This window comes from Miniopterus natalensis, chromosome 13, assembly GCF_054644295.1.
Source record: "Miniopterus natalensis isolate mMinNat1 chromosome 13, mMinNat1.hap1, whole genome shotgun sequence".
Taxonomy (NCBI): domain Eukaryota; kingdom Metazoa; phylum Chordata; class Mammalia; order Chiroptera; family Miniopteridae; genus Miniopterus; species Miniopterus natalensis.
In genome coordinates, this window is record NC_142093.1 from 13,248,628 (window position 1) to 13,261,273 (window position 12,646).

At 47.9% G+C, this 12,646-nt stretch overlaps 1 protein-coding gene across 1 annotated transcript in view; it reads right to left on the minus strand.

Annotated features, from left to right (window-relative positions):
- Window positions 1-7,713, minus strand: part of ALK (ALK receptor tyrosine kinase) — a 511,088-nt gene extending 503,375 nt beyond the window's left edge. The window contains exon 1 of the mRNA XM_087823828.1: window positions 6,173-7,713. Coding sequence (XP_087679954.1) covers window positions 6,173-6,839 — 667 coding nt within the window. The 5' untranslated portion in view covers window positions 6,840-7,713. The remainder of the gene's footprint in view (window positions 1-6,172) is intronic.
- Window positions 7,714-12,646: the final 4,933 nt, after the last annotated feature.

The window sequence follows — 12,646 nt, forward strand, 5'->3', positions numbered from 1 at the left end:
TTAGGGCTCCTTGATAGCTTAGTTCACAGCTCCCTCCATGTGACTCTTGAACATCTACCATCATTCTCACCAATACCCCCTATTCTTCATCCCCTCCCAAGCAAAGATGATGTCCATGTGCTTCTTTTGGAGGTAATCGCTCATCTGTGGCTCATAAAACACACACACACCACCTATAAAATGCTGTGTGGATACTTAACAGCTTCTTTTAGGTTGAGGCACTTTCCTGGGGCAGCCTCCCACCCAAATCCCTGGGCCGTGTGTTTCCACGCAATCTCAAAGATTTAACTGCTCTTAATGGGCTCATGTGCACTAACCAATTGGTACTTTCCATCTCTCTCCTGCCTTCCACGTGACAGTGAATGATGTGGCTAGAAATGTAAGGAAAGGGCACAGCTCCAGCTAATTACAACAAAGGAGTTACCGGAGGCCAGTGGCCCAGCACCTCTCTGGGCATGGAGGGGCTTGAACTGCACAGACCGCTCTCAGTTAGGGAAGATCCACCACCTGAAAACTACTCTCCTGTAATGCCTCTATCTGGTTCTTTCTCAGTATTAGATTTCATGCTTTTAAAAGTTAAGGCTTGGAGTCTTTCTATAGAAGAAAAAGAAATGGACTGTGAATATGGTGCTTGAATCTTCTGAATCCAGGTCAAAAGACCTTCCAAGAGGATACAAGTGGATAGAAATTAATTAAATACCACACCTCAATCCTTTTCATCCTCAGTTGTGGGGAAGACAGGCCTCCCACAGTGTGAAGATAGAAACTACCACGCTGGTCACTCTCCCCATTTCCACCAGATCCCACCTCTTATCACTTAGGAATTAGAAGTTAGTTGCACAGGGAACCCACAGTATTACTGCTGCTGCCAGGGTTGCCACATCTGGCCACAAATAAGGCCTGGGCAACTCCAGATGTCCCCATTCAAATAGACTAAAATGTATATGCAACACTAGGGTGTTGCTCCTGCTAGGGAAAACCATATGGTTCGTGTTGATGGAGTACTTTATTATGTGTATTTTATTGGATTAAGGACTTACGTGTACCATCTAATTTAATCTCCATGACAACACCTTGAGATAAGAACTATTACTATTCCCATTTTTCTAATAGTGAAACTGGGCCACAAAAAATTTTAAGAAACTTTTCTAAGTCATGGCTATTGCACACCAAATACTTGTTGCATGGTCTTATAACAGGATAAATTAAAGTTTTTCATCTCTTTACATGTCTTGGTTGTTTACAATCTGCACCTTGAGATGATTCCCTTAGTGGAAAGTGCCCTCATTTGAAGAAAAGGACATCTGTGGTCCTACTCAGCACCTAGCACAGTATCTAGCATCTCATAACCTCTCAACACACAAATGAAAGTTTCCAGATCTACTACTTTCTACCTGTATAGCCTTGAAAAAGTGTTTTCAAACATCTAGATTTGGTTACTCCATTTATAGAATAAAACAAATACTTGCCTACCTACTGTAGGATTGGTAAAAATAATAAATGTGACAGTGTTTTATAAAGTGTAAAGTCCATACAACTATAACAGCACAGTACTAATGGCTATAAAGGCAAAATGTCCCCTAGGCGTCAGGCTGGGAAAATTCCCACGAAGTGAGCTTATCAAGCAGTAACCCAAAGAGTGGCAAGGGACTGCAACTTCTGCTATCCCAGTTCCCGCTCACTTCTCCCAGTGGGCTAGTAGCTCCCGACCTTCAGGAGACATGTTTCCTTATAAAGACATTCATTCTCACTAATGATGACACTCCTCTCCCAACACAAACCCCTCAAGAGCTTTCCTTCTTTTTCTTTGTAAATTTGTGAAAGGATCAATTGGATTTAGATGAACTTCACCTTTCAAATAGCCATATTTACTCTCAGAATTGCAAAGGGTTTTCAGGTAGCCAACAGGAGTCCACCAAATCTGGAACTCATCTCATCTGCTTAAGACCCAGGTACCTTCTGCTCTGCCCAATGACTTGATGATGTACACACCTATAGATGCATCTTAATGCTCTGGTGAGTGTGCCTCCCCCCCACTGGATATACAGATGACACCCCAGAGAAATACTCTGTGTTTAATCTGGGGACAGAGAAGAGTAAACCCAGTAATTGCAAAATATTTTTTTCATTAACAGTCTTCTTGTAAACACTTCCCATCAACTTCAAAGATACATATACAATTATTTTCTTTTCCCCTAGAAACACCAATACTCAAAGGCTCTCAAGAACCATATCCCATCATGACAATCACTTCGTAAGTTACATAGACATCTAATCACTATGCTGTACACCTGAAATTAATACAATATTGTATGTCAACTGTAGTTGGAAAATTAAAAAGAAATTAATAAAACCAAAAAAAAAGTTGTATCCCAAAAGATCTCAATTCCTGTCACTGACCCCAACCCCAGCTCTCCTGCCCATTGTGGCTTCTCAACATTTGAAAATATAGAACTGATTAATTATGAACTCTGTGGCTTGTCTGACCCGCTTCTCACCTTACTCTGCTCCCTTGGAATTCCATTCCATAGGAGGGGAGTATCAATTGCAGAAAATAAGGTTTCCCTGATACCCAACCTGAAGTTTCCTTCTGCAAGTATCATCCTGTTACTTCTACGGGCCACACTGAATAACTGCTCCTCTTCATTGCCACTGTCCCTCTTCAGAGATCTGGAGATTATTACCACAGCTTTCTCTTCATCACCACTTAGCCCAGCCATATATATTTAATTATTTTCATCTGTCATCATAAATCAGTCCCTTCAACTCTAAATCAGCTCTCTGCTCTTCTCTGGGCCAGTTCCAACTCTTTCCAATCCACCTCCAATAACTGATATCCCTTCTGGGAGCTCCAATTTCCTATCTTCCTTCACTCTCTTTGCCCTCTCCAGAAATGAAATGGGAAGGGACGGACAGATATGTGAGGTCAAGAGTCAGGTGCATTAGATTACATACAGCTACTTTAAATTAGATTACATACATCTGCTTTTCCATTTTCACCCCATCCCTAGCCATGGTCCTACTCAGGTTTAGGAAGCTATCTTCAGTCAGTCAAATGGGCTAATTTGAGTCAAATGCTCACCACGAGGAGTAGCAAAACACCCATCTCCTTTTCCCCCTCCCCCCAACAGATAACCCCATCAGCATGGATGTGCCCCTCAAGACCAAACCAGCAGTCACTTGGGCAGAATCAGGGAGAAATCAACTGGGTTGTGCCTATTTTCCCCTTTGCCTACTTGAAGATCCTATGTCACAGAAGAGTTAAATGTCTTTTCTATAAATCACAGCCTATATAAAAAGAATATAACCATTTCCTCAAACATGAGAAATAGGAAAATCAAAGCAAGTGTGAGACTAAGCTTAAATTTTCAACCAAGAAAATGAATGAAACCACAGTGATGTATGTTGCCCCAAACATGAAATATGATATAGCAGGGTGTGTCTACACCCTGTGCTTTAATGTCTCGTGGCTTCTGTGGTTTATACATGCAACATTCTCTCTTAGTGCCTAATGTTTTTGTAATGGATATAAAAATGACTTCTCTAGAAATGTGTATTTTTTCCACTTTCATGTCTATGAGCATCTCTAGAGCTTTCCCATCACCACTTGTTAAATGACCTTAGGCCCTAGCAGTCTAGATCTGCTACAGTTGTGCTCCATGGGGAGGTCTTGCAGTGGAGACTATATCTGAATTAGGCTGGAGAGGCAGTGGTTAGTAAAACAAGAGGCTAGTCCTGCCACTAGGACAAGAGGTTGGTCAGATGCTTAACTGAAGACAGCAGATGTCTCAGAGCAGGAGAGTCCAGCCTGTTCCAAGTGTGATCACCACAAGTCCCAAAGTGCTTTCCAATAAGCCGTCTGTCTCTTTGGAGGTCACGGGGAGCTCATCCAGTTACACTTAGTGTCTTATTTGATCCCATCAATTATCATTTGATCCCAATCCTGCTGAAAAATGCTTGGCCAAAATTTCTAGCTTTTTAATGGCAGAATCCTGGCTCTTTCTCAAGCCAGGATTGCTAGATGTGTCAAATGATGCATAAGGGCTGGGTCCACCTGCCAAATGGACTGTGCTGCTGAGGGAGGACTTGGGATGCTCAGTGCTTCCCTACTGTGAGCATCAGAGCAGCTCTCAAAGCTCATTCCTCTCTACATGAAACTCCCCCACTCAGCAGCTTCATCTCTTATCTAGGGCTCGACTAGAGTATATTCTTCAAATGCATTATGCATGTGACTCTTCAGAGACACCACTAACAACTTCATCCAACCTGCCTGTTTGTAGTAGGCAAGTTCAGGACTGCAGAAAGGACCCCTTTTGCCTGTCACCAACATCTAACCACAGCAGATCTAGACTGCTAGGGCCTATGGTCACTTAACAAGAGGTGGTGGGAAAGCTCTAGAGATGCTCATAGACATGAAAGTGGGAAAAACTCCACATTCCCAGAGAAGTCATTTTTATATCCATTACAAAAACATTAGCCACTAAGAGAGAGTGTTGCGTGTGTAAACCACAGGAGCCACGACGGCATTAAAGCACAGCTGTTCTTCATAAGAGTATCGGGAGACAACAGCATTGGTCTCTAACTCAGTCCTCAGAAGGCACTATCAAACTCGTCAGACCCTGCCTCATGCTGTGGATGAATATATATCCCAGCATTGAGTAGAAAGGGGTCACGTTAGACACCAATGCCACTAACGCCAATGCTGAAATATGCATCCAAACTCTATTTTGCTTGGGGACCACATACCAGTATGTTTCCTGTGCAATGACTGAGGAACCTCAGCTTCAGAATATCCCTGCTGATGAGAGCACTGGGTGTAGGTGGGAGCATGTGTGTGTATTGGGACAAGCATGGGAGGTACTTGTAGCTCTACAGTGGGCTTTTTCCAACGCTTTCTATCCAATTAATACTAGACATTAGTAACCAGTGAAGCATAAGAATTTCATTTATTTCTGACGATGAGAATGACATAAAAGATGCTGGGTTTACTCAAAGGAATTAGTGTAGGCTTTTAAAAGGCATGGTTTCTTTTCTGGGCCTTCTCATTCATTTCCATTGTATATTTTATTTACGAGTCTTTCCCCAGTGGTCTTACAAGAGAAATATCCATTCAAAACCACCTGATTTTCCAGTCAAAGGATAGGATGGGAAGAGGTAGAAGTAAGTGCTCCCCCTCCCCCCGCCCCGACACACAACTCAGTGAATATGTGCAGAAAATGAGAGAGTAAATGAAACAGAAACCTCATTTCAGGAGTCCCCAGCAGAGAGATCTGCAGTGAACCAGGCCTGCCAGAGACAGTCATCCAGAGCTGCTGCTGCAAACATTCAAGCTAAGGATTGGGGGAAGGAAGGGGGCGGGGGGGGGGGGGGAGAGAAGTCAACCGTTGTCTCTCTCTGACTTCACAGTGACTCCCCAAAGGAAGACAACCTTGACAACTTTTCTCTCTCTCTTCACATCTCTCTCCTGTCCCCTGTCCCTCAGCTCCTCTAAGACCCTCCCAATGACATCTGAGGGGAAGAACAGGAATCTAAGAGTAGATAGCAGACTGGGGTTGGGGGGAGTAGACGGAATTAATGAAGAGGCAGTCCCTAGGTAACTCGGCATCTGAAGGAGCCAGCTGGGTGGAATTCAATAATACAACGAGGGATTCTCCATTCCCTGAGAAAATGGGCCACATTACTCAAACCTGTGGTGGCCAAGGAAGGGAACCAGAGGGAGGGAAGATGGGCGATAGTTTTGAGATCTGGAATTAAACTTGAAACATACAAGTAATAGGGGCATTTCAACTGTCCCAGGAGCCCCCAAAGAAGAGCATCCAGTTTTGGCTGGGACTCTGTGTAAGTCAGAAGGAGGCATTCTGCCAAGAGCAGAAAACTTTTATCCCAATTTGGTTGCTGAAGAGGAACAAAGACCCTTAGGGAACGATTGCTTTCATGGAAAAAAAAAAAAAAATATATATATATATATATATATATATATATATATATATATATATATATATATATATATATATATATATATGGTCTAGCTGGGAGAAGAGGTTTGTGGAAGAAGGAAAGGGGGCTAAGAACAAGAGGCTGAGGTTTTGGAAACAGGAGTTAGTTGGCAGTGGTTGCAAACTGATGCGTCTAAAAAGACAAATCCCGACAAGCCGAGGGGAGAGCTGCTCACCGGTCCCGAAGATCTGAAAGAGAAGGCGGGGCTGGGAGGCGCGGATCGCCGCCGACAGCTTTCCCTCTCTGCCCACTTCCGACGCCTTCTTCTCGGGCATCAGGCGGATCCTCAGCCGCCCTTCGCCGTGGCGAATCCACCAGCCGAACAGCTCGCTGAGGTTGAACCGGAGCAGCCCGGCAGCGGCCTCCTCGGGGGGCCCGGCGCAGCCCTCGAGGATCGCCTCCTCCCCCAGCTCCAGCACCAGCTGCTTGGCCCGCCGCAGCTTGCGCACCGAGCCGCCCTTCAGCACCCTGGACAGCGTCCGCGCCGGGGCCGGCGAGCTGGCTCCCGCCGTCCTGACTGCGGGGGGGGCCCCCACGAGCCTGAGCAACGGCGCGCAGTCTAGAGCCAGCGAGCCCCGCGCCTCCGGCCGGCTGGCCCGTGGCTGCGAGGGGGGCGGCGGCGGCAGCAGCAGCTCCCGGGCATAGGCGCGGAAGAGCGACGGCACCACGAAGTCCACCGCCAGGCTCTTCCTCTGCAGGCGGGAGTAGCTGAGCGGTTCCCGGGGCTGCAGCGCTGACCCCGTGGCCGGTGAGCCGGCGCGCTGGCCGGTCGCGGTCTCGGGGCCCGGGGGTGCTGCTGAAAGCAGGGGCAGCAGCAGGCATAAGAGTCCGAGGGCTCCCATCCTGCCAGAAAGGTTATTTGTACCAGTCTCCCGACCCTCCGGAATCCAGCCAGCCTCCCCCAAATGGGAAGGGGCTCCAGACGGTCGCTGAAGGCTCCTTCCACCTGATCTCTATGGAATTATACGTGCACTCGGTTCTCCCGCTTTCCTCCAGCTGCGAGGAGGCCAGCAGGAGTCCCAATAAAGCCGGGCTGGAAGCTCAGGGACGTGTCGAGAGACCTTGAAGCGCACAGGGCTCAGCAGCCGGGACCCCGCGCCTCCTGTGCGCCGCGTCGCGCGCCGCGCCCCCGTCTGTGGCTCCCAGCGCTCTAGACGGAGAGCGACTACTGTGGCTGAAGGGAGGTGGCAACTGGGTACCGTCCTCGCCTGCCTCCCGCGGTCTGAGCTGTGGTCTGTGCGTTCTCGATTGGCCTCCAAACCTCCGCAACTTTCCAGCTGGGAACAGTGGCTCAGAGCTGCTGTCTGCTGTCCTGGACGGCTGCTGCACGCACTCTTTGGGCGCCTCCGAGCTTCCTGCCCCTCCTCGGGAGGGCAAAGGGGGTGTCGAGGGCGGGGACTGCTTTCTCCCTCCGCGGCGGGACGTCTTCGGATTGCACCGTCTTAAACTTCTGGGCTGGAACCGAGCCCCCGCTCTGTGAAGCCGAGGCTCAGGCCGCCGCGGCGCAAGTTTGCAGCGGCGCCCTCGCTGTCCTCCCGCGCCTCTTCTTGGAGTTCTCAGGCACGACCGGGGCGGCCCCAGCGGCAGCAGCCGAGTGAAAGCATTCAGGGCAGGGGAGCCCGAAATCCTGCTGCCCCGTGCTCGCCCATCGGCAGCCTCCGCGGCTTCGGGTAGGCTGGCCGGAGGGCGGCCGGAAGGCGCCGCGTTGCTCCGCCACCCTCCGGACAGCGGCGGGAGGTGCCGGCTGCTACCGCCGCTGCCGCCCCCGGAGCCGCTGGATCGCATCTGCCCGGGCGCCCGCCACTTGCAGCTTCGCGGGCGGAGCCGAGAGCGCGCGCCGGGAGGGGCGGGGCCGCGGCGGGGCGGGGGCGGGACTCGGGAGCCGGCTCCCGCCGCCGCCGGACCCACGCAGGCCCGCCCCGCCCAGCTCGCGGCCGCCAACCAATGGCGCGGCGCCGTGGGCTCCTATGCAAATCTGCGGAGGCCTGGGCGTTCATTGAGAAAAGCGCGGACCCCGCTCCGCTCCCCCCCTCCCCCCTCCTCCAGATTCCCTGCCCTATTTCTCTGCTGTGCGAACCGGAGCTTGTTTTAGATAAATGAGGGGATGGAAGGGGCCTTTGCAATCAGGCACTCTTCCTAATTATGCATTTATGAGATTAAACGGGTCCGACTTCGGAAAATCAGGTTCTGGAATAAAACTGGAATTGAGGGTTAGGAAGGAGGGGAAGGGGGCAGGGCGTCATTGCCAAACCCGAGGGCAGCTCTGATCAGGACCCTGAGAGATTCTTCTCTCAACCCTTCTATTACGTGAACGTATTCCTGGGGACCTTGCGGTCGGGCACCTACACGGGGAAAGTTGGCAGGGTTGTGAGTGGGGAAAGGCTGTGATCTCGCAGAGTTCTTCAGTTGCAATAAATACTTTCCAGACCCTCCAGTCCCCACCACACTTTCTCAGAACAGTGCTTACATGTGTCACCTCCTTCAGTCTCTGCAGGGTAAATATTGTAAATTCCAGTTTTAGAAATGAGTAATTGAGTTATAGAAATCTTAATTGGTTTTCCTTGGATCACATAGTCATACATGTCCCCCAAGCCCTTACTCATGTGCCCTTAGGCACTGCTCTGCGACACCACCACCCCTGCCCCTTTAAGCAACAGGCCAAGAAAATTTGGGGTGACTTAGCTGCAAGGCAATAATGCTCACAGCCTTGAGAGTTCAGAACGGCGGGCCTTTTGTATTCACCTGTGAGGTGAGGCCTGCACCTCTGATCTCCTTCCCTTCATCTCTCTCCCAGCTGCGAGCACAGAACTCGGGTAACGGCTGCGTTGATAACAAGTGGTTCACTAGGACCAGAGACAAAACTACCATCTTTGGTTCACACAAATCTCTCTGTTCCTTCTTCTCAAAGGTTGATTGTTAGGCCTCATGCTAACTGTGGAGTTAAAAATAAGGCAAGACCCTCCCTGGAGGAGCTCACAGCCTGGCAAGTAGCAGAGGAGTTTCCTCGTTGAGCCAGAGCACAGAGTCGAGTCGAATCTCCCTCACTGAGCGGCAAAAGGCTGCAGTGACTTGCCCACTGCCCCACGGGCCTCTCCCTGGAACTCAAGCTGGGTATGCTGATTCTGCATGTTTAAGGGCAAAGATAGATTTGACCTAAGGAGAAGAAATTATGCGCCTACCTAGGTGGAGGAAGGCATGGAGGGAGGAAAAGAAGAGGAAGGACAGGTTGTGGAGGTTCATACTTTCCTGGTATGTGAGCATATAGGTTTAAATTTTCATCAGATTCTGTTGGCATGCACACTGATGAAAGAATAAATTTCCATTTAAAATGTTTTAGAGACTAAAATGTAGGCCCTGGCCCTTTCACCTCTCGCTCCATTTCTTAGTCTCTGTATAATTCTTGCCCAAAGTCAAATTGACTCCAGTAATTTGTCAGTAACCACGGATGGTCCGCTACAGCCAATGGCCACTAGGGGGCTGCAGAGACTTGAAGCTTCAGATGAGCAGCCCCGGTTTTTACATTCTCTGGGATAATGTCCTGGGCCATTCATTGCCTTTGCACCTAGTAAACACAGGGGTCTTGATTACTTCACATGCTTTACTAAATTCTGTCAAATTTCCCCCAAGGAAAGACAAGTGGTTCTTCTGTAGATTAAATCACATCAAATCTCAAAAATGTTCCCTTTTTGTTAATTTTTAAAAAGAGACAGGAATGAACATTAATGGAGTCTATCAGTCACTATACATATGCACCTGTGACCTTACAATGAGTACTTCACTTTGGGGGCAATTGGGGGCTGAACTTCGCTCCTGGTAAATCTAACTAAGACAAGCTGAGAACTTGCCCTTTCCCTCTCGTCGGTCCTTCCTGGCAATGACTCCCTGCACAAGTCTTACCTAGATACTGTTCCCTAAACCCAGGGGTATCTGACCCCAGCACTGCTCGCCCTGCTATCCAGGACTGGCTTGGTTTGTCCCATTAAGACCAAGCCCAGGAGTCCTCTGTTTTCACCTCCGTGCTGACTGTGAACTGAGTACCCAGGTAGATTTGGGCAGCACTAGATAAACCTACGTCCATAAGGACCATATTTTCAAAGCCATAAATCTAGAAATGTGGTCTGATACAATCTCTGTGTATTGCAGGTTTCCACATAAGAGACGATTTGGATGCTGTGATGTTCATATTTTTCAGATATTTCAAGGATTTGTGAGAAATAAAGTTATATCATGCTGATTCAAAGCATCCAGGATGCAAGGTTATAATACCAGTGACCAATACTTGGGCCTCCAGCATATGGCAGCAGTCCTACAAACAGGGAGAGCCATCTAGTTTCAAAAGGGAAGAACCTCGTCTGGCCAGTGTTGCTCAGTGGTTGAGCATCAACCCATGAACCAGGTCAGAGTTCAATTTCCAGTCAGGGCACATGCCCGGGGTGCATGCTCAATCCCTAGTGGGGGGCGTGCAGTAGGCAGCCCATCAGTGATTCTCTCTCATCACTGATGTTTCCATCTCTTTCTTCCTCTCCCTTCCTTTCTCTGAAATCAATAAAAAAAAAGGGGGGGGGAGCCTCATCTATACATCCTTTCCCCTTTCCAGCTCCCAAACCCTGCCTGATGGCTCCTGGTGGCTTAGCAGCCTCAGTAGGGCCCAGAAAGTGGTCCCACTCTACAAAATAGAGTCTCAAGCCCACCTCAATCCAGGATGTCTGGCCATAGGACCACGCTCTGGAGCCTTGCTCATTACTGCGAATAGCAAGCTCCACCAGTAATAACCAGCCTCAAAAATGGCCCCATCTCCTTATATGTACACCCTTGTGCTTTGCCCTCCCACACTGAATAGAGCTGAGCAGTGTCACCAATAGGGTATGTGGAAATGACAGTGTATGACTTCTAAGTGTGGTCATACAAACAAAACATGTGGCTTTCTTGGATCATTTGCTCTAGGGGAAGCCAGCTGCCGTGTTTTAAAGATGCTCAATAAGCCCTCTGGAGGGGTCCATGTGGCAAGGAACAAAGGATTCCTGCCGATAGCCAGTCCCAACTTGCCAGGTAGGTAAGTAACTCACCTTGGAAGTGGACCCTCCAGCCCTAGTCAAGCCTTCAGATGCCTGTAACCTCAGCTGATATCTTCAGTAACCTCATAAGAGACACTGAGCCAGAACCAGGTAACTAAGTCAAATTTTTGACTCATATAACCTGTGAGATGATAATGTTTATTGTTATTTTAGGTTGCTAAGTTTGGGGTTAATTTGTTGTATAGTAATAGGTAATGAATATGCTTCCCCTTTAAGTTAATGAGGTTCCTCTATCTCATCACCTGCATCCTCAGCAAAGCCATGCCACTGCAGGCCATGCCAATTCGCCAGCTGGTGCCACCTGTGCCCAAACAACCCCAAGGTAGCGCTCGTCACTACAGGCCAAACCCAGCCCCTCAGCCTCAGCAGCCCGGGGGGCAGGACACCTCTCAGAAACCCTTCACTGGTCCATCAGCACCTGCGACAGAAGCTACACATCCTGCACAGCCCTGGGAGTGGATCCCTTCCATTTTGTTTCTTTTATGGCGTTTTCTTTCTTATTATAAAAGTGATACATATTAATTTTAGGAACCTTGGAATATTCAAAAATATATTTAAACGGAAGTTTAAATAACCCATAATCTCACTACCCGAAAATAATGGCTCGAATTTCTGGTATATTTCCTTCCAGCATCGTTTTAAATTAGTACAATTTGGTTCATGCAAAGTTATATCCTGCTATATTTTTTAACTTAACATTAGATCGTGAGCATTTTCCCATCTCACATTCTAGAGATTTATGATTCCTAATAACTGCATAGAATTACAGTGTATAGATGTACCGTGATTTGTTTAACCAGTCCCTATTTTTGGATATGTGGGTTGCTTCTAAGTCTTTGCTGTTATAAATAATTCTGCGACAAACATTCATGTACATCAATCTTAGTCCATGACTCTGATTAATTCTATAGCTCATAAATCTGTTTGCATTTCATTTCTTTAGATCCTTAAGTTTCTTTGTAAAAAATGTAACCACTAACACATGCATAGAGTTACAAACGGTTACGCAGGGAAAATGTATCTTTCTCCCACTGGGGTTCCCTGGTCCTCCAGAGGCAACCATTGTTAGCCACTCTGGGGTCTGCATACAGAGCTCTCCTACGCACACACAATCACATTTGTGTAGATCAGCAGAACCCTGGGGATCCTCAAGACCCTTTCAGGGAGTCCATAGGTCAAAACTACTCTTATAATAATACCAAGGGCATTACTCATTCGCTTCATTTTATTCTCTCACAAGTGTACAATGGCATTTTCCAGAGGCTGTATGACATGTGTTGATAGCATCACTTTGACACTAATGGAATGTGTGGCTGTATATTCCTGAGGCTTCTAGAATTTTCTAAGGCACTCCTTGATTGGGGTCCTTGATAATTTTTAAGAGTGTAAAGGCCTCCTGAGACCAAAATGTTTGAGATCTGTTGGTTCAGGCCTTAAAGCGTGTACACACACACACACACACACACACACACACGGTAGATGGGTCAAATGCCATACTGTAGCATTTTTACATATGACAGTATATCTTTGAGATTATTTCACCTCAACACCTACAAAATAGCTTCGGTGTTTTT